General features: G+C 41.7%; 1 protein-coding gene across 2 annotated transcripts in view; it reads right to left on the bottom strand.

Moving 5' to 3' along the window:
- Positions 1-25,702, bottom strand: part of LOC110530311 (tenascin-R) — a 123,382-nt gene that overhangs the window by 48,642 nt on the left and 49,038 nt on the right. For both annotated transcript variants that reach the window (XM_021613244.3, XM_021613243.3), the window contains exon 2: positions 3,563-4,170. In XM_021613244.3, the coding sequence (XP_021468919.3) occupies positions 3,563-4,112 (550 nt within the window). In that variant the 5' untranslated portion in view covers positions 4,113-4,170. The remainder of the gene's footprint in view (positions 1-3,562; positions 4,171-25,702) is intronic.

Here is a 25,702-nt window from a genome sequence, read left to right as displayed (position 1 = left end):
TTGACGTTCTTAAACATTCTAAGAACGTTGCTTGATGGTCCCAAGGGAATGTTCCCTGGGGGACCTTTGTCTAGTTCCCTGTCAGGACCATGTCAGGACCTTATTAGGACGTTCTCAAGACTTTAATTTTACTAGTCTTTCAGATGTCACGTGATGGTCCCACGTGATGGTGCGAAGGGAACATTCTCTGGGGGACCTTTTTATAGTTCCCTGTTTGTCCCGGGGACCTTTTTAAGACATTCATTTGGACGATGTGTGATGGTCCCTTGAACATTCTTGCTGTTTTGTCAGTTCCCGGTTGTCCCGGGGACATCCCCCAATATGTTTTTACGATGTTCTTTGGACTTTGTGTCATGGTCCCCCGAAGGTCTCCTGAGCATTCTTGGCATATTGTGTAATGGTCCCCTGGAGGTTTTTGTCACCTAATGGTCCCAGGTGTCCCAAACCATTATACGTAAAGTAATGGTATGTGGGTTTTAAGGTAAGTGGTACACTCTTTTATCAACAACAACATTTGATGTAATCACTTGATACTGCCTTTTCAATATGCCCCAACCTGGAAAATATCTTTCTGACCACCAGGTGATGTCCCTGGGACAAAATGGGATCTAGACAAAAACATCCAGGGGACCATGGCAACGTTCTGACGACTTTAGGTGACCATTTTGTGACGTCCCAGGAACGTGCTAATGACTCATTACTGTTTGTAGGGTGACTGTTAACTGTTAAGACCCCTGGATAGATAAGGAATTCAAAAACTGTTTTGTTGAGAAAAATGAGGCAAAGGGAGTGGAAAATACGCCAGGCTGCACATCTGATTAGCACACATGTTGGACATGTAGAAATGATGTGACTGAACTGACATACCACCAGGGGTGTTTTCACAGTCATCAAGTCCAAAACAAATTTAAGGCAACACACAGAATTTCATAGAGTCGTGGTTACATGGAACTCCCATTTCCAATTACACAAGCAAACAGTCGGATTTGCAAACTTTTCTTTTTAAACAACACTTCACGGCAGGATGCCCCTCCGCTATCTGACCTAAATAACTTGTATGTATAGCCTATGTCAATTGATATGTATGTAAAGTACCAGTTAAAAGTTTGGACACACCTACTCATTCAAGGGTTTTTCTTTATTTTAGCTATTTTCTACATTGTATAATAATTGTGATGACATTATAACTATGAAATAACATATATGGAATCATATAGTAACCAAAAAAGTGTTAAACAATGTTATATGTGATATTATTCAAAGTAGCCACCATTTGCCTTAATGACAGCTTTGCACACTCTTGGAATTCCCGCAACCAGCTTCACCTGGAATGCTTTTCCAACAGTCTTGAAGGAGTTCCCACATAAGCTGAGTACTTGTTGGCTGCTTTTCCTTCACCCTACGGTCCAACTCATCCCAAACCATGTCAATTGGGTTGAGGTTGGGTGATTGTGGAGGCCAGGTCATCTGATGCAGCACTCCATCACTCTCCTAGCTAAAATAGCCCTTACACAGCCTGGAGGTGTATTTTGGATTGTTGTCCTGTTGAAAATCAAATTCCCACTAAGAGCAAACCAGATGGGAAGGTGTATCTCTGCAGATTGCTGGGGTTGCCATGCTGGTTAAGTGTGCCTTGAATTCTAAATAAATCACAGACAGTGTCAGAAGCAAAGCACCCCCACACCATCACACGTCCTCCTCCATCTTTCAAGTTGGGAATCACACATGTGGAGATCATCCGTTAACCTACTCTGCGTCTCACAAAGACACAGCGGTTAGAACCAAAAATCTCACATTTGGACTCGTCAGACCAAGGGCAGATTTCAACCGGTCTAATGCCCATTGATCGTGTTTCTTGGCCCAAGCAATTCTCTTATTATTATTGGAGCTATTCTTGCCATAATATGGACTTTTTCCACTTGGTCTTTTTCCAAATAGGACTATCTTCTGTATACCTCCCCTACCTTGTCACAACACAACTGACAGGCTCAAATGCATTAAGAAGGAAAGAAATTCCCCAAATTAACTTTTAACAAGGCACTGTCGTGGCTGAATCAGAATTAGTTAGGTAACATTGATAAATAGGATGTTTAATTTACATAATAATGCTTATGTGAGATATTTGTCATTGGCATGTCTTCTTTTGAATAATACTGTTGGCAGTTTGCAGTTATCCCTTCTCTGCTAGGGCTTAGTCACTTGGGGCCCAGAGAGGGGAGATGTCAGGCTTGTCTTCATATGTCAATGTATCTGTCAAACCATGTGAAGGGCTCCACAATGTCTGTACACCAGTCACTCCCTACTTTTCCCATTGGGGGGAGGAGTATGGCAGTGTCTGGTACGTCCCCTCTGAGGTTGCCTTTATCTTGATCTAGTACATGACCTAAGAGGCTCACTGTCTTTTCTGATCTTGTCCAGGGGGGGGGGGGGGTGTATTTGAGATGGGAGTATCTAGAATTGACAATTGATATATGCCATTGGATGAGGTAATGGTTTGGTACTATGTTGTACCATGAACGAGATAATAACTTCTTTTAGGAGACCAAACTGAACGATAATTTATAGCTAATGCTAGCTAGCTATTGGATACTCCTCTTTCAAGTAAAAGGTTCTTTGTGAACTGTTCCTGAGATCTGGGTTTCGTCATGTGAGTTGAGATTGGTGTGTCTTGGCTATAAATGACACTAAGAACTGTTTTGTAAGCACTCCCAGATAATTATTTTATAGACACTGAATTGATCTGAGAGTCAAAAAGGGCTAAGGTGAAACTCATAGAATTAAAGATGGACTATAATATAACTCTGACTTGTGTGTGGTTTGCCATCTCAATGTTTAGTAATACAGGAAATCACCACGACAGCACACCTGTTAATTTAAATGCATTCCAGCTGACTACCTCATGCAGCTGGTTGAGAGAATGCTAAGAGTGTGCAAAGCTGTCATCAAGGCGAAGGGTGGCTACTTTAAAGAATCTCAAATCTCAAGTATATTTAGACTTTTTTGGTTAGTACATGATTCCATACTGTTTGTGTTATTTCAAAATGTTGATGTCTTCACTGTTATTCTACAATGTAGAAAATATTTAAAAAATAAAGAAAAACCCTGAAATGAATAGGTGTCTAAACTTTTGACTGGTACTGTATGCAATAATGAAATTGATATACTGTATATGACTGAATGTAGGCATATATTATAGGTCTCTCTGTCTTAGTATTTTGTGATTACAGGACCTTTATCATTTCTACACTCTTCTTTTAGATTAATGTAGCTCTGTCCTTGAGCTCTTCTTGTCTATTGATGTTGTCTATTGTGTCATGTTTTATGTGTTGTGTGGACCCCAGGAAAAGTATCCGCTGCTTTTAGAACAGCTAATGAGGATCCAAATAAAATAACAAATCGCAAACCCCCAGGCTTTATATCCTTGTGCTATCTACTTGAACCAAGATGCTCAGTAACTGAATAAATAAAAACCTAACATTCCACATTGGCCTCAAAGTAGCCTATGACCAGGGTACAGTAACTCTAATAACAGTGTCAAGCTGTACTATTATTCCCTACTTACCCATGGCTGAACTCTCCTCACAGCCACAGTTGCCAGAGCTGCACTGGACTCTGAGCAGCGACACCTCTCTCTCCAGCATCTCGATGCGGGTGGCCAGCTGCTGCATGCTGTTGGCTGCGGGACAGGCACAGGCCTGTTTGGGGATGTTGATGCGGTGGGTGAAGGTGACCTGGCTGTCTGTGTCCACTGTCTGCTCTGTGAACTCTGTGGGGTCCTCCCCACCCCCACTGGACATTGCTCCCCTGGAGGACTGACTGGGTGGAGCCGCTGCTGATTCAAGATCCACAGAGCACAGAGACTCCAGGGGAACATTGATGTTGTACACATGGTTGAAGACCATGGGCTGCTCCTTGACTGTCTGGTTGTTAAGTGGGCTGGTGGGGCCACCTGGAGGGGCCTGTCGTCTGACCCTGGTGGTCCGGACCAGCTTCTGCTCCTCACCGGATAGGGATGGAGCAGGCTGGGACCCCAGAAGGAGTAAAGCCAGAGCCAGGCCCAGCAGCCAGCCACGTGCAGGGGCCATGGTGAAACACCACGGCGTTAGAACCATGGGCCTAGCTAGGGCTCTCCTGACACCACAGTAACTTCCGGCAGACTTCTGATAGGATCTATAGAGGAGAGAGAGAAATGGAAAAGAGTATTTGATCTATTGTGAAAGAATAATTGCCTTGGAAAATAACTGGATGCTTATGGGATGTTTTTCGGATCCTTAAATATACGTATTTCTGCACACAACACCAAATATTTGTTATTTCTCACAGGGGAGGGATGTTGAAATATTGAGCACATAGAACATGTTGATATGGATTCAATAGAGCCTGGCTTTAGTGATTTTTCTTTCCACTGTAATCCTCTCTCTTCAGCAACTGGGCTTGAGGACAGGAACAAACTACAGAATGAATCACATTGAGGGACTGATTCCTGTCTAGAAAAGCCTGTGGTCAGAAAGTGATTATCTGCGATTACATTTTTCCATCTCTGTTAGACTAGATGGAGGGATTTTCTCAAAGCTCAATCAGCAGAATAAAAATGTGAGACGTACACTATACGTATATATCAGTTCATGGATAAAAAATGACTTTGTACGAGGACACAAATCAGGACAGTATGTAAGGTTATGTCTCAAAGATGTATCTGTAGGAGGTCATACACAGCATGCCAAGAAGCCTACAGAGGCTGAATACATGCAGCCTTTTCAAAAGTTTGTATCTGAAACTGTAACGACTTCTGCCCGAAGTCCTATCGTCTCCTCCCTTTGCCCGGTCTCCCTACGGCCCTGTTTACACACGTCTTCCGGCACTACGGGGTGCCCTACGGGGTGCCTGAGGATATAGTGTCTGATCGGGGTCCCCAATTTACGTCAAGGGTCTGGAAGGCGTTCATGGAACGTCTGGGGGTCTCGGTCAGCCTTACCTCAGGTTTTCACCCCGAGAGTAATGGGCAGGTAGAGAGAGTTAACCAGGATGTGGGTAGGTTTCTGAGGTCTTATTGCCAGGACCGGCCGGGGGAGTGGGCGGCGTTCGTGCCCTGGACAGAGATGGCCAAGAACTCGCTCCGCCACTCCTCCACTAACCTTTCTCCATTTCAGTGTGTATTGGGGTATCAACCGGTACTTTCAGGACTTCTGCCGAAGTCGATGCCTCTCCTTGTTCGGGCGGTGCTCGGCGATCGACGTCACCGGTCTTCTAGCCATCATTGATCTATGTTTCATTTTCCATTGGTTTTGTCTGGTGTTCTTACACACCTGGTTCCAATCCCATTCATTATATGTTGTGTATTTAACCCTCTGTTTCCCCTCATGTCCTTGTCAGAGATAGTTTATTATTATGTTCATGTTTTATGGATTGGTTCGCGTCGGGTTCTTGTACCTACATTTATTTTATTACGGACTTTGGTTTTGGAGTTTGTGTTTTAAGTTATTTAAATACTCAATTTATACCCAGTTTTGATTCTCCTGAGCTTGACTTCCCTGTCACCTACATACACGATGTGACAGATACTGAAAATTGTCTTGTTATTTTTTGTTGTTGACGAATGCCCCGTTGTGAAGTGAAAGGGAAGTCAACCTTTCATGTTATTTCCTTGTTATGTATCACAAATCAGGGCAATTCCCCTTGACTACTTCTTTGAAACCAACCACAGGTATGATCTTTGGTTATTTGTCTTTACTACACATCTTTGAAGGTTACTTATGACCACGCTACAATCTCAAGGTGAGAGCACACAACAGATGTGGTGCATGTGTGCTGATGCTGAACTGAAATAGTCATTATACAACTAAAGAGCTGTGTAAGTCATCCAGGGATTGGGAGATCCTGCATGTTCAAATATGCTGTGTGACGTACTGTAACATAACAGGCTTGCCTGCTATACCTTTATATATACGGCTTTGGCCTTGGGAACGGGTACATTGTTAAACCTCCCCCCACCTGTAGAGAATGGGGAAATGTTCCTCTCCTCATGCGAAAAGATCCCGTTTGACACGACGCAAGCCATTTAACCAGCAAATCCACCAAATAAATGAGAACCAGAAAGATGAGAAAGAAATCAAATGGACAAACCCAACTGGAACATTATTTTCACACTCATTAAGTAGTGCAGGGTCCCTTTGATTAAAGTGAAAACGTGGTACATGCAGTCCTAAAGTCAAAATGACATATTCAATTGATGGCCCGGAATGGCTCTCTGACTCACTCTCAACCACACACACAGGGACTTGTATAATGGGTCTGCTCCTCTATGCCACAGCAACGGAGATACACCAACATGCCCCCATTGCCCTGCGCTCCAGCTCAGGAATCAGGGGCATTGAGACTATGGGCTGCATTTGTTGAAGTTGGATAGAGATTCGATATTCATAGGACGTTTTCCTCAGGCTTTTAGGTTTCTGCAATTGCAATGGGGCCACAGTGTTTAGAGACAGATGTGTTTTATCAAGGCCTGTTGTCGGGCCTCAATTAGGACGCCTCTCAATTAGAAGCGACAAAGAGGAGGATGAGGATCAAAGGCTCGGGGGCAACAGCAACGACTATTTCAATTTCTTGTTCAAGGGCAAGGTGTTTTAACACACATTTCTGCCCTGGATGCACTTATTGGTCATCCTCCTGACTTGACCGTAATGAGAACTGACGGCGTAGAGGCTCACAATCCGTCCTTTGGGCCGCCTACCGCTGAACGGGTGGAAGTGAGGAGGCATTCTGGGAGCTGGGAGCACGTTGACAAGTCATGAAATTAGTTTGGGGCTACTATGGCACATTGCCATTTTAAGCTATACCCTGTAATGACTAGTAGTATAAAAATGAGTAGTGTACCTGCTAAGATGACCAGTGAACAATAGTGTCAGTTTTATTGAAACGGGTCATTTTCTTGGGAAATTGAATGTGAATTGGTTCTCCCGGGCCGACCCCCTGCTAGCTGGCATGATCAAAAACTCACTGAGGCATAAAGCAATTCTGTTCAAAGTTGATGATCACGAACCCTAGAAAACTGGCTGTTTCAATATAAAACATTTACGAATTGTACTTTACACATACACATTTGGGTATACCCCTCTGACAAAACCCTCTGACAGGACACTCAGTAAGCATCTGCAGCTTTGGGATGCCATTGACAAGCAATAAGTGTCTATTTCTGAACATGATGTGGGCAGGCAGATAATTCACAAAGAAAGCCATTTCAAATTCATTGTACACCCAAAAGCAAAAAACCTTGGGTAAAACCTTGGGTTTTGTTCCTCGCCATATACATTCCCCCTTAACTTCTGTTCTTTCAGAGACTATAGTCATAAAGCTGAATATCCCTTCCATCCAAAGCCTTCTTTTTATGGCGCAGGCTGGAGATGATACAAGAGAAGATATGAAAAATGCTCCAATTATGCACAGAATCAGGTTTTGTCTTAATGATGTAGAGAGAGGTTTAAAAATATGACTTTTCTCATAAAGTTGCAGTGAATACAGTGAAGAGGGATGACTAGAGAGAGTCTATACAGTAGAGGACTCCTCACCACTCCTCACCACATATCGTAGAGGAACACAAGCTGAGTATCATCACAGGCATTAATGAAAACACAAATGTTGTCACACATTTTAAGCAGCCATTCCAATAACAAATATACAGAGTCTCCCTTTATATCAACAGCATTTGCTTTCACCTTGGTATTAACATAACATTACCATCAAGCCGAACCATGCAATAACTCCTCTCTGTTGACGGCCAATAGCACTTTTCACCTTAATTCTCACTGAGAACAGATAGTAGACTGGCTGGCTTGATTGAAATGTCAGGACGAGGAGCATGTATGATAAAAGCTCATGTGGAATAGCATGTCTGGACATTTGCAAATTGAGAATTCCGTTAGTTGTTGTCATACCTGTGTAACAGTGTATTAACAGTGAAATTTCACATGTAGCGCCATTGTTTTCATAAGTGTTCATATAGGATGAATGTTTATGATGCAAATGGAAACCTACATCAGTGTCTGTTCAACAGTAAATATAATCAAAACCCTGAGCTGTTCTTGTGTTTTTTGTTAAATTGGCCTATTACTCTGACTCTTGAGTGTATTTACTGTCTAATGAGCTCATCAATGAGGGTCATACAGCAGGATAAAAAGACAGTGTAGGTTTAAGATGCTGAAAGCTACATAGTGTTACTGCTAGAGTAGGTCAAAAAATACATTAACCTTTCCCTAACATAACGTACAATCCTATTTTTCTGCTAAGCATTCAATCTGTAGATGCCCTACTCATGCTCTATTAAGGAGATAGCGGAGATGTTGCAGTAGCATACTTTCAGTGTGTAATGATGAGTGACCTTCTGAATGACCTGCAGTAAGGTTTTATATTAGACAAAAAGGCACAAAGATGGATTGCTCTCAAATTCAGGCACAGCACACTTCAAGCCTTCAGGTTTTAAGGAATACAAAGGCTGGGATACAGCACAACGCCAGGACAAGATCATTGTTAGAAATAAATAATGTTACTAGGCTACCTCTAATCAACATCAAAGAAAGGCAAATCATTCCTTGAGGAGTTAATATTTCATCTGACATCTATTGGGAATAGAAGTTTTTGTAAAAATGTTCTATTCAACACTTTGCTCTCCTTTCGATCTGCTTTCATTTCTCATTCAGCTGACATTACCCTGAGTGGTTCTTAAAGAGGGGTTACACAAGCTATTACACCACCTGCTGCATTATATATGAGAGCACCATTGATGTTCCTAACCTCCCATGTGCCATGCTAGATCACAGTGTCTCCCGGCGCCCTCAGGGAAGAGCATCCTTGTTGTAACTCTGAGGCGACGCTCTGCATATCTTTATAAATTCAGCTTATCTGGAAAAGAGGCCTAAAGCCTTTTAACATCTCCTCTATTCTCCTCCATACTCCTCCCTTCTCTCCCCTACTCCTCACTTCTCCTCCCTACTCCTCACTTCTCCCTTCTCCTCTCTATTCCTCCCAGTACTGAACATTGTGTTTATATACTGTAGGTCCCGTAGAGGACTTTCTCTCTACAAAGACAAGTGAGCCTTGGGGGACTAGTGACTACCTGGATCCGTCAGTAGGTCAAACTTCCTGTTAAACATACTGTACTAGGGCTTTCCAGAATAATCTACAGTATACTAACTGTCAGAGTCACTTCATACCCAATGTCCTGTGTCATAATGGAAAACATGGGGGGGGCATAGCACCAGAGGGATGCTGCGATTCTGCTGCTCCCTATTCTCCTAGCGTCTGTTTAACTCCATCTTTCTCTTGAAATCTCTCTAGCTGTCCTCCTTTATTTCACACAGTATATCGGTCCAGACCTGAACTGCTGAATAAAGAGGTGTCTGTGTGTACGGTGCTGAATCACTGATGGAGCTGGGTGAGCTGGGTTGCTACAGAGCTCGGGCAGGCTCTAGCTAGCCGCACCACAGAGAGGCCCAGACAGGCCCAGCCAGGCCCTGGGAAGTGAATTGGTAACCCCTATTTGTACAGGTTAATGTGCAAACATCCCGACATGCACACTGTACCAGTAGCCAGCCTCCACAGGCGCTCTGCCCCTCTCTACCTTGTAAATCTCTGTATTGCAACATTCCGATTCAATTATCATTACTCCAGTAGCACTTGGCAAAATGCCTTGTCTTTCAGGATCATTGGCCACTGCTCATTTTCAGTACCTGCGACCTAAAAGGTTTGAAGATCTCCATTACTCCTCAGTCCTCAGGCCTTTTTCACATAAGGACGCGTGCCATTACTACCTGATCACATTGTTTAAAAAATAAATACAGCTTAACAAAGAAATATTTGGAGAAGTTTCTTCTCTGCAAATTACAAGGGAAATGCAATATTTCTGAATAAAATAAGTACCCCGTCACTCCTCAGTAGCCTCAATAGTGCAGAGTGAGCAAGAAGTCACATTTTGGCTTATATTGCAATGAAAGAAACATGCCATCTGCTAAAATATGCTATCTGCAAGAATGTTACCTAGTGCTTTGATAAAAGGTAGACAAGATACAGATCAAGAACATAATTCTGAGCTGCTATCATTGTTCCTATCTGTCAGAGGAGAGGCTGTGGGACCAGCTGCTGCAGCAGATACAGAGGGCTCAGGGGGTACAACATGAATAATGACCAACCAAATGGTTCCCTGTTTAATGGAGAGACAGTAAAGCATAACACAGCCTGGATCCCAAATGGCACCCTACTTAGTGCAGGGCTCATAGTATATAGGGAATATGGTGCCATTTGGGACTCAGGCACAGTCCATTTAAATGCTGCTGAAGACTCACTTTGTTCATGCCGCTATGATTCAGGAGAATTTAATTTCATATTTGTCCCACCAGGTCAGAGGCTGCAGGCATGCTGGGCACCATGGTGACGGTCTGCTTTTAAAGGAACTACTTCTCTTGTGATCTATTGTTTCAGACCATATATTTAAAATATGTCAAAATATATGTTTCAGTATTGTTTTCCATTCGTGCAAATGTTGTTGTGAGGAACATTTGTTCTGTCCAAGTTTAAAATAACACAATAACACAATAACACAATAACACAAAATATTGAATGTGTGATCCACAAGGTGTCTTTCGAGAGGATGCATGTTCTTTATTAACTCGAGGACTGAGTTCTGTCCCTTGGGTCCTGCAGCAGTATTGCTGTCATTAAAGCATTTGGGAATCCCTATAAGCCAACGACTGCTAATGATTCAGACCCAACTTCATTCCAATGAACCCATGTTTTTGTATCTGTTTTTTCTTTCCTAACCTGACAGTGAATCCCACTTATGCAAAGCATCAAATAATCTGTCAGTGCTGTGATTTCTTCTTCCCTCTTAGGATACAGCACTGTTCTGTTCTTACCCAACCAGCCTTTTGAAACAGTCTTGTCTCCGTCACCCTCTCTCGTAAGTCATTTTCTCCTTTCATCTCCCTCTTTCAGAGGAGACTGTTTTTTGTGGGCCAGAACTGACAGTTATTGTTCTGCCTTTCTTGAAAGTATAAGAAATGTCTTCTCTCTGCCTTTGTGCAACGAGAAAGAGTCAGAGATGAAGGCAGGATGAAATGACGGAGCAACATAACACAAGAACATAATACCACAAGGTGTCAGAGAAATGATGAAATAACTACCGGAATCAAGACGGGATAGATGTGTTTTCTTGTTTGTGCCTGTTTGAGTTAGATGCCAAACCAGAGGAAGACATCAATCCTTTTACATGGTTAGGATTGAATTCAATCATAAACAAATAGAGGTTTCAGTGATACAGTGATTTTGTTTGGACGGTGCAACATGGAATTTTGAGGGTCTAAGGATGATATCAAAGTACAAGCCTCCAGTATGCATCTTCCACTACTGTTTATGCCTCTTATCTTCCACTCTGGTAAATGGAAATCTGTCCGTGAGAGGTTTTCAGCATCACCTTGTAAAGATCAACTGAAGATAAGTTACCTGTCAACTCAGATAGGTGGAGAAAATAACACGCTGCAAGGAGAAGAGAAAATAGGATGTGTAAATATGCTCAGAGACAAGTTGAACATTGAGTTGACTTTCATAAATATCAAACACAACAACAAAAGAATGGACATTGCTAGCATTGGCTGACTCATAAAGCTTTGTTTCATCCTGACTTTCACCTAGTAAGATTTGACTGGTTATGATTAATAAGATATTTTAATATACCTATAGAAGTTTGGAAACAGGCCTTTTGATGCCGTGTAGAAAGTTGAAAGTGTAGAAAGTGAAACCAATCCATTCCCAATCATCCATTATTGATCAAGCCAGGGTTATGTTGGGGTATATTGGGTTAGATTGATAATGAAAGATTGATAATGAATCACCACTATCTGTACCAGGGGCATGAAATCCTTCCCGAAATATCTCCAGGTCTAACTAATTAACAGGCAGCTGTTAGACCACCAGGTCTACCTTATCCTGGGATGACAACCCATCAGCCTAAGGGGCTGTGTGTGTGTGTGTGTGTGTGTGTGTGTGTGTGTGTGTGTGTGTGTGTGTGTGTGTGTGTGTGTGTGTGTGTGTGTTACTGTCACCACTGTACGTAGTCATGCCTGAAGCCTTCACTATGATGGGGCCACTAATCCCCATTGGTTAGAAATCAGAGATCAAAGGCTTCCAGTGGCTGGTACTTCACCTCCATCTCATCTTTGCTGCTCCACCACAATAACAACAGTTCCTCTAAGTATTTCAGTAAGACATTAAAGATGCAATATCCCAGAGGGATCTAGACTAGAGTCTCTGATCCCACAATCGCCCGCCACACATAAAAAAATCCTCATCTACTGTTGTGTGGAAAGAATACATGAATCTCCACAGTACGATATTACCGACTCACTGCTAAGCCCTGGCTGTATCTTTGTGATCACGAGTTTAAATTTGTGATCACGAGTTTAATTGTCAGTCAGACAATTACTCTTGGTCTCTTGAGCCCCACAATGCTCTGCAGCATGCACCAAGGGATAACTCACTTTTTCAACCAGTTGAGGAAATTGGAGGTTTAATTGAAGATTATAGAAAACTGGTCACCAAATGCTCAAAATGTGTATACTAGTACAGTATCTTTATAACAAACCAGTACTCTTTCACTTTAATCCCATTTCTGTATACCTGAGGGATGCACTTAAAAAGCAATACATGTCAACACAATATGAATGCTGAAGTCCAAACCATGAATACTTAATAATAAAGCATATCTTTATGGTTGATGTTGTCTTAACTTGAGCGTAAGCAGTGGTCCTCTTGTGCCAATGTCTAATCCTGCACCTATCAACACACAGAGAGAGGTGTTAAAGGCGAACACACACACCTTGGCCATGAGCTCTCTGTCAGTCGGGGTAAAGAACAAACACACCACACCAACACTCTGCTGCAGGGATACACAAAGTAGCGAGCAGGATGCTTGTCTCAACATGAAAAGAGAAACCATCCTCATTTGCTTTCCTCGCCTTGTCTCTTCCTCAGGGCCTTTGCTTACCTACTGGGAGATAAAGTGACAGCCTTTGCAAGTTGTGTTGTCAGCTGTAAGGAATTGCAAATGCACTTTTTTTTTTCATTTTCCCTCCCTCTTCGACAGCTGTGCCGTTTTATTAAATACACTGAGGATGGCTGCAGGGTTAGATCTTAACATGCCATGGTGCTGATGATACCTATCTCAGTGTTCCTAAGAGAAAAGAGATTACAAGTCCCATGGCTACATTGGGAATCCCTCCACGTTGTACTATTGTACCACAAACACACACATCGGCACGTACACACACACACACACACACACACACACACACACACACACACACACACACACACACACACACACACACACACACACACACACACACACACACACACACACACACACACACACACACAGAGTTTAATATTTCTCTGCTGTCCCAGTCCCATAGGAGAACAGTATCAAACATGCACCCTGGCACATGAGCGCACACACACAGGCATGCACTCACACACACGCACACACACAGACACTGTTTAGTATTTCTCTGCTGTCTCAGTCCTGGAGGAGGAGAACGATACAGATAATCCTGTTTCAGGTAATTCAGTTTTATGTGGTTGTGAGAGAAAGCGATTTTAAATCATTCAAAATGCTTCCTTGCCTTATTGAGCTTGTCAGAGCCTCTCCTGGCTGTCCTGCAGTGTATCAAACCATAAGACATACTGTACTAAAACTGTACAATATTGAGATGGTTGTTGTAAGACAAATTATCTCAATGGCCTACATGGTCAAAGTAAAGGTAGCTATATAAATAAATAATAGGCTTTCCGTGGTGTATTATCTGTGGAATGCATTATGGCTTTGTTATGGCAATATTACTTGGACATGCTTGCTTGTACTGTATGGTGATCATATGATAGAAATTGCTATGCGCTACACTATTTTTATAGAACTGTTTTTCAGTATAACAATAATTTCCTCAGCTTGAGTAAGGGTTGCAGGATCTATATTCAACCCAACCTGCCCAATGTTGGGTTCGGTCCTCAGAATATTAGGACCTATTGGTTCCCAATCATTTTGAAAGCTCTGCTACAGTATAATCATAATTTTCACCAAACAGAATTGCATATTATTTCGAATGAAAAAATTAATTACACTTCAAACTATTAATAAATGAAACATAACACTGAACACGCATTAAACACTTTAGGTTATTGACTGGGAAGATATTAGACATGATATGATGCTGACATTTTGGGGGGAAATTGTCACGTTGCCAGCGGTACTACCACTGTAAGGAGAAGGAGAGAGCCTCTACAGTACTACTTGTGGCTGGTCTCTCTGTGTGAATCATTGCTGATATCTTGTAATTTGTAATCTTTTGGAGATCCCATTTCCAATTTGTTGATGCAGCAGATGGATTGCCTCACAGTCCTCGTTTATCACCTGCCACAGGAAACCTATTTTCTCCCTTTTCTTTGAAAAATGTGCTTTAAACCATTTTTTTATGTATTTCTAAGCAGTTTCCTCGAACAATATAAAGGAAACCTTTGCTTCCAACATTGTACCCATACATATTCTCGCTCTGAATTCTAGTCCATAACTGGAGTTTGAAAACCTTGACTACAGAACATCAAGTTCAACTTCAATGCAAAACAAAACGAAAAGGAAAAGCCAAACAATGTGAAAACTTCTCACGCTAGTGAAAAAATATATTTTTAGATAATGATAATGCCTCGTGCCTCAATACACACAAATGACTATGTATAATACAGTACACTGAATGTACAACTTACCTGGTGAAGCCGTGGATTGTGTGTGTGTGCCGTTCAGAGGGTGAATGGGCAAAACAAAAGATTTAAGTGCCTTTGAACGGGGTAGTAGGTGCCAGGGGTTCGAGTGTATCAAGAACTGCAACACTGCTGGGTTTTTCATGCTCAACTGTTTTCCATGTGTATCAAGAATGGTCCACCACCCAAAGAACATCCGGCCAACGGCAGGCCATTGATCGAAAACGGATCATTGATGAAAGAGGACTAAGGAGGCTGACACGAATTGTGCAGAGCAACAAATGGGCTACAGTTAGTCAACTGACAGTCCAGTACAACATTGGGGCCCAAAGACCCATAAAAGAATGCGCAAATCGCCGTACCTTGACACGAATGGGGTATGGCAGCCCACGATCTTACAGAGCTGCACTTCTTTCAGCAAAAAACAAGACACTGTGGTTGCAGTGGGCTAGAGAACAAAAACACTGGACACTGGAGAGTGGGAAAAACATTGCCTGGTCTGATTAATTCATGTTCCTGCTGTTTCAAACTGATGGGAGGACTAGGGTAAGGAGAAAACCACATGAGTACATGCATCCATCATGCCTCATGTCAACATTACAGGTGGTGGTGTGGGGTGATGGTGAGGGGTGTGTTTTCATGGCACACATTTGGCCCCTTGATGAAAGTGGATCTATGTTAGAATGCCACAGGATATCTAGAACATCATTGTCAATCAGGTGCAACTCTTCATGGCAGGAGGGTATCCATCTGCGAATTGATTTTTTCGGCAGAATAATGCCCCATGTCACAAAGCTAGGATTGTCCAGGAACGTGACAGTGAATTCAGCTTACTGCAGTGTCCTACCCAGTCACCTGATCTCAATCCAATTGGACATTTGTGGGATGAGATGGAACGAGTTATTCGGAGTAGAGATCCACTACCTGCCAACTTGACAAAACTGTGGGAGGCATTGGAGTCAACATGGGCCAGCATCCCAATGGAACGCTTTCGATTAAATTGAGATTTTCAATTTAAGATACATTTCTTTTTTTTTAGAAATAAAGGATATTTTTGGTTGCCTGGCTACCCAAACTCCTTGCTCAGGCCAAACACTACGCCACGCCAACGGACGTTAGTTTCTTCTTCGCAATGAGTCTGGATCTGAGCACCTCGCCAACGATTTCTGGAATGCAGACGCATTCTAAATTTTCTGAATGGTCCCAGATACCAATGGGTTGGGACAGAGTCAGAACACACATGGATAAAGCAGCGTTTAGAAAATTTGCCATTGGCATTGCTCCACTGATTGGTTAAAAATGATCAAATCGCTGATTACTTTATTTTGTACCAGATCCCTAATTTTGACATCAGCACAAACAACTTTAATGATGGCAGTCTCAGACTGAAGTAGGTAGAGAACATAGAGCAGCGGAAGAATTCAGTGTGAGTCGTTAGGCAATATTTTGGGATGGCTAGAAGGATAATTACAAGCAGAAAGAGCCATTGTTAGCAGTTTAAGACTATCTGAGTATCGAAGCCTTTTGATACCAGCTTTTATTAAAGAAACTACTAACTGGAATAATGAATTCAACACTGGTTGCAAAATCCATAACTCTCGCCAACTTGCTTGCTGAATTAGGAAAACAATAGAAATGATGACAGTGGCAGTGTGCTGTATTATATGCATTACACCTGGAGAAAAACCAACACGGTTGAGGGTCTACTGAACTGAAGCAAATCATTTTTAGTCCAGCAAGGCTTAATATAGCTCTTTATTTTACAGTCAATCAATCAATCAATCAAATTGATTTATAAAGCCCTTTTTACATCAGCCAATGTAACAAAGTGCTATACAGAAACCCAGCCTAAAACCCCAAACAGCAAGCAATGCAGATGTACTGTAGAAGCACAGTGGCTAGGAAAAACTCTCCAGAAAGGCAGGAACCTCTGAAGAAACCTATAGAGGAACCAGGCTCTGAGGGGTGACCAGTCCTCTTCTGGCTGTATCAGGTGGAGATTATAACAGTACATGGCCAAGATGTTCAAATATTCATAGATGACCAGCAGGGTCAAATAATAATAATCACAGTGGTTGTAGAGGGTACAACAGGTCAGCACCTCAGGAGTAAATGACAGTTGATCATGATCATGATCATGATCATTCAGAGTCAGAGACAGCAGGTGCGGGACAAGGTAGCACATCCGGTGAACAGGTCAGGGTTCCATAGCTGCAGGCAGAACAGTTTAAACTGGAGCAGCAGCAGGTGGAATGGGGTGGACTGGGGACAGCAGGTGGACAGGGGACAGCAAGGATTCATCAGGCCAGGTAGTCCTGAGGCATGGTCCTAAGGCTCAAGTCCTCCAAGATAAGAGAGAAATAGAGAAAGAGAGAAAGAGAGAGTTAGAGGGAGCAGACTTAAGTTCACACAGGACACTGGACAAGACAGTAAAAATACTCCAGATATAACAGACTGATCCTAGCCCCCCGACACATGAACTATTGCAGCATAAATACTGGAGGCTGAGACAGGAGGGGTCGGGAGACACTGTGGCCCTGTCCGACATTAGCCCCGGACAGGGCAAACCAGGCAGGATATAACCTCACCCACTTTGTCAAAGCAAAGCCCCCACACCACTAGAGGGATATCTTCAAACCACCAACTTGCTACCCTGAGACAAGGCAGAGTATAGCCCACAAAGTTTTCCCCCACAGCACGAACCCGAGGGGAGCGCCAATCCAGACAGGAAAATCACGTCAGTGACTCAACCCACTCAAGTGATGGACCTCTCCTTGGGACGGCATAGAAGAGCATCAGTAAGCCAGTGACTCAGCCCCCGTTATAGGGTTTGAGGCAGAGAATCCCAGTGGAGAGGGTGGAACCGGCCAGGCAGAGACAGCAAGGGCTGACTTGCTTCTCTTGTCGAACCTTTCAATTGTCTATGGAGTTAACTTTTCTGGGTTTAAACATTTGTGCAACTAGTCTATAAGCTTGCTATCACTGCATACAAAAATACCACGTGCATTTTTAATGTTAGGCGAGACCAAGTATGTCTTGTTAGATACTTTTTAGTTATCAGTTTAATATATGTACACTACCGTTCAAAAGTTTAAGGTCACTTAGAAATGTCCTTGTTTTTGAAAGAAAAGCACATTTTTTGTCCATTAAAATAACATCAAATTGATCAGAAATACAGTGTAGACATTGTTAATGTTGTAAATGACTACGTACTGTAGCTGGAAACGTCAACAGTGAAGAGGCGACTCCGGGATGCTGGCCTTCTTGGCAGAGTTCCTTGGTCCAGTGTCTGTGTTCTTTTGCCCATCTTAATATTTTGTTTTTGTTGGCCAGTCTGAGATATGGCCTTTTCTTTGCAACTCTGCCTAGAAGGCTAGCATCCTGGAGTTGCCTCTTCATTGTTGACGTTGAAACTGGTGTTTTGCGGGTACTATTTAATAAATCTGCCAGTTGAGGACTTGTGAGGCGCCTGTTTATCAAACTAGACACTAATGTACTTGTCCTCTTGCTCAGTTGTGCACCGGGGCCTCCCACTCCTCTTTATATTCTGGTTAGAGCCAGTTTGCTCTGTTCTGTGAAGGGAGTAGTACACAGCGTTGTACGAGATCTTTAGTTTCTTGGCAATTTCTCGCATGGAATAGCCTTCATTTCTCAGAACAAGAATAGACTGATGAGTTTCAGAAGAAAGTTACTTGTTTTTGGCCATTCGGAGCCTGTTATCGAACCCACAAATGCTGATGTTCCAGATTCTCAACTATTCTAATGAAGAACAGTTTTCTTGCTTCTTTAATCAGGACAACAGTTTTCAGCTGTGCTAGCATAATTGCAAAAGGGTTTTCTAATGATCAATTAGCCTTTTAAAATGATAAACTTGGATTAACTAACACAACATGACATTGGAACACAGGAGTGATGGTTGCTGATAATGGGCTTCTGTACGCCTATGTAGATATTCCATTAAAAAAATATGCAGTTTCCAGCTACAATAGTCATTTACAACGTTAACAATGTCTACACTGTATTTCTGATCAATTTGATAGTATTTTAATGGACAAAACATTTGCTTTTCTTTCAAAAACAAGGATATTTCTAAATGATCCCAAACTTTTGAATGGTAGTGTAGATATCAGTCTATTCCACGAGTGATGAAACAGGATTTTGGAAGGAAACACAATAGTTGCTGAAGGGTGTTTACAGAGCTAAGCTAGCCATTAAGTGAATCCTCAGTTAATCAGGATGCCAACTCTCACTCAGCAGTCTCAGGTAGGATTAACCTGAACCCAGCGGACTACAGGCCCTTTCCACAGTTATTAATCTGGGTTTTGCCAATTCCCAGCAGGGCAAGGGTTGGAAAAAATTGGCAGTGAATATCTATGACTATCTGACATTTCTGCATGCCAAATAAGACAATTGATTAAAATCCATAAATCCGTCTCTTGGCACTGGCCGCTATAAATTAGAGCCCTGGATTTAGAGGCAATAATATAAGATAGTCTTTCTAGTGGAGTGTTGGGGACCAAAAAACTTACCTCATTCAAATGCATCTTCACAATGCCATGCCACTTGCTCTTTCTATTGAGATGGACAAAAAGCAGACATGTTTCAGCTTGAAAATGGACTTTTCTTTCTGCCTGCCTGCCAGACTCAAGGATCTTTAAAGTGTTTTTATCTCTTGCATTTCATTGAGAGGCAGGGTTCAATGAAGAACAGTTCTATAGAGTAGTCAGAAAGCAGCAGGTAGTGAACTAGCGATGGGCAACATATTCAAATCAAATGGCTTTTACCCTAAAACGCATGCAAAAAGGCTTGATCTGCACAGTCCATTCAGTCAGTTATTCATCTTCAAAAAATGTACAACATTAGCAACGCCTTAAAATAAGCCCATCATGCACTCCTGGCTGGGAGCTGAGAGCAGTGTTGTGTTTTTCCCATGCTTTCAAAGAGTAAATGTATCCATCAAAGGCAGCATAAAAGAACTGACAGTTCAAGTAATGTGCTGTAGGCAGGCCATGTCTTATTAAGAGGTTTTTAATGGCTTTATGGCTCGTGGCAAACACAACAACAGCCTTCTGGAGACACTCATAACCTGCTACTGCACTTCCACTTCTCATAGCAGCGAAGGTAAAGAGGCATACAAGCCACCGCTGATTCGCTACAAGACCCATTCCCTCAATGGAAACATTTCACATGCTATACACACCATAAGCACCTTAAATATGTATCCTCTGCCTATCAGAGATTGTTGCAAGGAGGTACAGATTCTCAAGACCAAACCCGTCTACAATACTTGAGAAAACGCTTTATAGTATTGTTGGATAAAAAGCAAGAGACAATGAAATGAATTCATTTTACACACCTTTTTTGAGCATTACAGTACAGAACCTTGCAACAACCCGCCACATTAGATGTGAGAAACAATAGACATGATTTTAGATCTATCGGTAGGCTAACACTTTATACACAGGGCCTTTATACACCCAGGGCCTTTATATAGGGTTTATAAAGCTTATAAAGGGTACCTTAATATAAAGTATTACCAATCTATCCGTATCAGTATAGTGAGGCAGGAGCATTCCAATAAAGATAGCATCTATTACATCTAGTGACTACCTACAGTACCCTCACTCTCTCCTTGGACTGCAGCCCACTCATAGGCAGAGAGGTGTGGGGAGCAGAGTGTGTTTGGGTGGGAGGTAAGGACAGGAGGCCAGTCATGGATTTCCTCCAGGTTGAAACACAGAGGCAGAGAGCGTGAGAGAGAGGGAAAGTGCCCTCCTCAATCAATTGCTATTGACCCTTATTACAGTAGGGATAGGATTAGGAATATGCCTACCTCTGAGATAAAAACAAGCATTTGTTTTTTGCTTGTTTGGTACCCCTGCCTGTTATACAGTACCATATGCTGCCCTCAGTAACAAGTAAGATGTCGTGTCAATTAACATTGTGAAAAATGTTTGGGTCGGCAATTGGAAGGTTCATTACTTGAGTAGCCTTAGGAATGAGTGCTTAGGTGAGCTCATTGGAAATTGTAACACAATCAATGTAGCCATCTATTTGCCCAGCTTTCTTAACCTACAGAGGCTTCCTTAGATATTTGTCAGTTGATTTCAGATCGGATGCCGTCATACAATCTTCATGGATTTGGTTCCCAGTTCTACCTAATTCTGCCTTGTTCACATAGTCAAGGCTCAAATGACCAAACAGAGGCATACATTACGTTCCTTACCAAACTCATTTTGAGATTAGTGAGTCACAGAGATCATTTACAGTAACAACTGACCTAAGTTTGGAGGACCCACATTCGGGGAGATAATTTAGAGGAAACAAGGTGGATTAATGGGGAGTGTTCAAGGTCCACAAGCAATATGTTGAAAGTGATTCCCTCCTGTGCCTCAGAATATTCACTACAGGACTCACTCAATTCATTTGGCAAATGAAGCTCTCTGCATCCTATATATAACGTATGCATCTGAGATGGAGATGCAACTAAGACTGACCATTTCTGTGATGAAGTTATAGAAGTATTGGTTATTTATTTGACAGACTCTTAAAGTGTGTTGAAAAGTTTGCAGACATAAAATAAACACATGTTCTAATTAGCTGATTAGCTGAGACAATATCTCACAATGAGTTCTGCTGTGCACCACAGTTCTCACGGAGACATACATCAGGCCTTTGTTCTACCAGTCAGCTTGACAGTGTCTTGACAACGGCACAGGCAGACTTCTGAAGGCTTCTGTCACAACTGTCACAAGCATCTGAGACACTCCTATCACTTCAGAGACGACATTGCCTCTCTGGACGGACGACGGGGCACAACCAAAAGTATTTTGGTAGGCGCATAGAGTTCTGACTGACAATGTGTTAGCTGGCAAATATCTGACCTTTCGATTACGGTTTATAAACCAAGGCAGCTCATGGAGGTTGATTTCTCTGCTTGGATGGGGCAGCAATAGATGGTTATATAGACGTGTAGATGCCACACCACAGGCAGTATTCCACTTCATCATCGTCCGGGACAAGGTTATTGGCTGTGAAGCCAACCAACCCTCTGGTGGTGTCTAGACTACAAGTGGACTGTGCTGGCCTGGATGTCAGATGTGGATTGACATATTGGACTGGCCTGTAGAAGAGGCCAGGATCTGATCAATGCATTGGGATGCATTGGGCCGTTGGGCTGTTGGCGCTGTGTGGAGGGGGAGCATGGGGCGCATTGATGGTGCTGCCTGCCCTTGAACACATGCTGTCTCTAAACAGAGATCAATTGGCCCAGTTTTGTCTGTGGAAGTAGTGCGCAGAACGGATGTGTATCAGGGGAACTGTTGGTGAATCAGTCCTAAAATCAGCCTCATGTTCTTTCTCTCCTCAGAGGGGAACACTTGAACACCAGGGATTTTACTTGATGTACTCTGGCATTCTACCATAACACATTCGCTGTCAATGAATGTACTACTTCAAAGAAAGTTATTTCACAGAAAAACCCTCATGACCTTTCCTGTCTATTCTTCATTGATTATTTTTTGCTTTGTTATCAGATGAGAGTTCCGCTTCATGGATCATCAATGTGCAACTCAGAAAGCATCAACTGATATAGCTGAAATTGCTACAGTACATGAACCGAGAAGTCGTTTTTATCTGGTATCTTAAATTGTCTTTTTTCACCATGGTTAAATTATGTTTGTTTGCTTCAAACTAAAGAAATTATGGACACCTGCACCTCTATTGGATATTTTCCTTTTTACAAATTTGAGGAATGGCAACTGCATAGTGAGACCCAACAGCATCCATATACTGTAATGGGAGGATGCTGTTCTCAATACTGATGGCAAGGTCACAATAATGAAATCCTCTTTTTAAATCAGTATTCATTAAGCCTCTAATTCAAGACAACTGGGAGAAATTATTTGCATTTTAATATATGTTTTGCCTTCCTGCACTGACTGCATACAATGAGTGCTCAAATAGGATAGCACAGAACACAAACATAAGAATAAGAAGCTGCCTTTGTACTGTATGTAAAAGGTCCCACAGATGGACCCTGTGAGCATATGGCTCTGCTGGAGACGCGGACATCCATCATCTGCAACGTTGAGAGTGGAAATGAGGAATACATTATTCTATTTTTAGGATTTTACATGGGGAGGATACTACTTTGTTATCGCCCAACCAAATTTGTTGGCAGAGTTGATTTTTAAAGGCAATGGATTACTCCATCTGGGAGTCGTTTACTGCTAAGGTCAAAAGTCATCAAAAGTCATTTTTACTGGAGGATGTTATCCATACAGTGTGAAATACCGTCTCCTCAACTATGGTACATGGTGGCCACTCACTCCAATCACCATGGAAACTCTATGCTGAACCCGACATTTTGGCTGAACGTTTAGATAGTAGTTTCAAATGATTATCATAGCAATACTTAGAAATGGTCATCAATTATATTAAGAAATATCTACTTACTCAATAGCTACTTGAACATGCAGCATTGTAAATCGTTACTTTAATGGCCACTTTCCATATTGCATCATGCAGTTATTTTAATATCTCCTGGGCTAGAAACTAGAAACTTACAGGAACTCAGGGCAACTATATAGTGTCACCAGCAGAGGGAGTCGCCTACAACCATGAAACAATTCACAAAGCCAGAGGTTACATCCTAATCAACTGCACTACTTCCCTAAGTATTACAATAGATACTGAATAGGGTACTATTTGGGATACAGACAGGGAATTGGCAACTAAAGGGTCAAAATCCCTCACCATCAACCCCAATTACACGTTTAACATGTTGAAGTCTGGACATAAGTTCACCAGAGAAAACCAGCTATTTTGGACTATCATTAGATACATACAACCGTGGCCTATAACACATGCATTGTCACTTCGCCTGAAGTCCTGAAGTCAAAACCACTGATAACATTTTCATGTGTTTTTTGTTTCCTGTTTTGTTGGATTGCATTCATTTTAAATGACATGGGGATCGTCATAATGGCACATTACAATGAAGGCATACAAAAACTGGCAAGACCTAAACCATACCATCACAGGTCAAGTCAATTGGCAGGAGACCTTGCAAGGAATGTGAAAGGTTTTGATATGCATATAAATTAACATAATTATACAATGTTGGTTAAAACCTCTTCCGTTTGTGTCTTCAGTTTGCATATAAATAGTGTTTTGTCTCTAAGCAACGTTGTACTCTCAGTCAGCTATGCTCCAATGCTCATATGCCCATATGCATACTTGCCAAAACAATCGTAATTGAAAGTCAATATACCTACATGAAAGTTTATAAATAAGTGTTTTAGATTAGTCTTTATCACCTACAGTGTCAATCTAAATTATACTGAGAGCATAGAGGGAAAAATAAAGAATATAATATGACAGATGAAATAAGTGGTTTAACCGACTTGTATAACACTAACAGGAAAAGTATTTTCTGGGGGGGGGGCATGTATGCATGCATTAAGGATATGGCAGCTGATGGACTGAACAGAAACACATTGGTTTAATGTGAAACTTAACCAAGAGAAGTAAACACATTCTGATAAATGCTCTGCCCAGTGGGACATTAAATAAGTCAAAGAAAGTGGTCCATCGTGTGAAAAACTGTAATTCATGTTCTTAGATAATGATAGCTTCCTCGTTGTCATGCAGCAATGGCGGGTCATTTGATTTCATGGACAGAGACTTTGAATTGACTTTATCACAAGGAGGAGACCAACAAAATGCAATGACGTGGAGAATTATTAGTCTCACGGCTGAATTCTGACATGGTTGAAATCCAATCACTTAAGTCAATGTGAACTATTCATAATTGAACTTCTACGGATGATTAAATATGAATAAAAATGTTACTTTCCATCAGAACTGCGTTCAAATAATATTTCAAATATTTCAATAACATACACTCAATGTACAAACCATTAGGAATGTCTTCTTCATATTGAGATGCACCCCCTTTTGCACTCAGAACAGCCTCAATTTGTCGGGCATGGACTCTACAAGGTGACAAAAGTGTTCCACAAGGATAATGGCCCATGCTGACTCCATATCTTCCCACAGGTGTGTCAAGTTGGCTGGATGTCCTTTGGGTGGTGGATCATTCTTGATACACATGGAAATCTGTTGAGCGTGAAAAACCTTGCAGCGTTGCAGTTATTGACACACTTAAACTGGTGCACCTGGCACATACTACCATACCCAGTTCAAAGGTACTTAAATATTTTGCCTTGCCCATTCACCCTCTGAATGGCACACATTCACAATCCATGTCTCAATTGTCTCAACACTTAAAAATCCTTCTTTAACCTGTCTCCTTCCCTTCATCTACACTGATTGAAGTAGATTTAACAAGTGACATCAATAAGGGATCATACACTGCCTTGCAAAAGTATTCACCCCCTTGGCGTTTTTCCTATCTTGTTGCATTACAACCTGTAATTTAAATGGATTTTTATTTGGATTTCATATAATGAATACACAAAATAGTCCGAATTGGTTAAGTGAAATTATTTTTTTTTATTGTTCTAAAAGCACAAAAAAAAATTTAAAAAATAAAAAATGGAAAAGTGGTGTGTGCATATGTATTCACCTGCTTTGCTATGAAGCCCCTAAATAAGATCTGTAAGCAACCAATTACCTTCAGAAGTCACATCATTTGTTAAATAAAGTCCACATGTGTGCAATCTAAGTGTCACATGATCTGTCACATGATCTCAGTATACAGTGGGGCAAAAAAGTATTTAGTCAGCCACCAATTGTGCAAGTTCTCCCACTTAAAAAGATGAGAGAGGTCTGTAATTTTAATCATAGGTACACTTCAACTATGACGGAGAAAATGAGAAAAAAAATCCAGAAAATCACATTGAAGGATTTTTTATAAATTTATTTGCAAATTATGGTGGAA

Source organism: Oncorhynchus mykiss, chromosome 8, assembly GCF_057628025.1.
Source record: "Oncorhynchus mykiss isolate SJ-2025 chromosome 8, ASM5762802v1, whole genome shotgun sequence".
NCBI lineage: Eukaryota > Metazoa > Chordata > Actinopteri > Salmoniformes > Salmonidae > Oncorhynchus > Oncorhynchus mykiss.
Note: the sequence above shows the minus strand (reverse complement) of the source record. Positions and strands in the feature narration are given on the sequence as shown.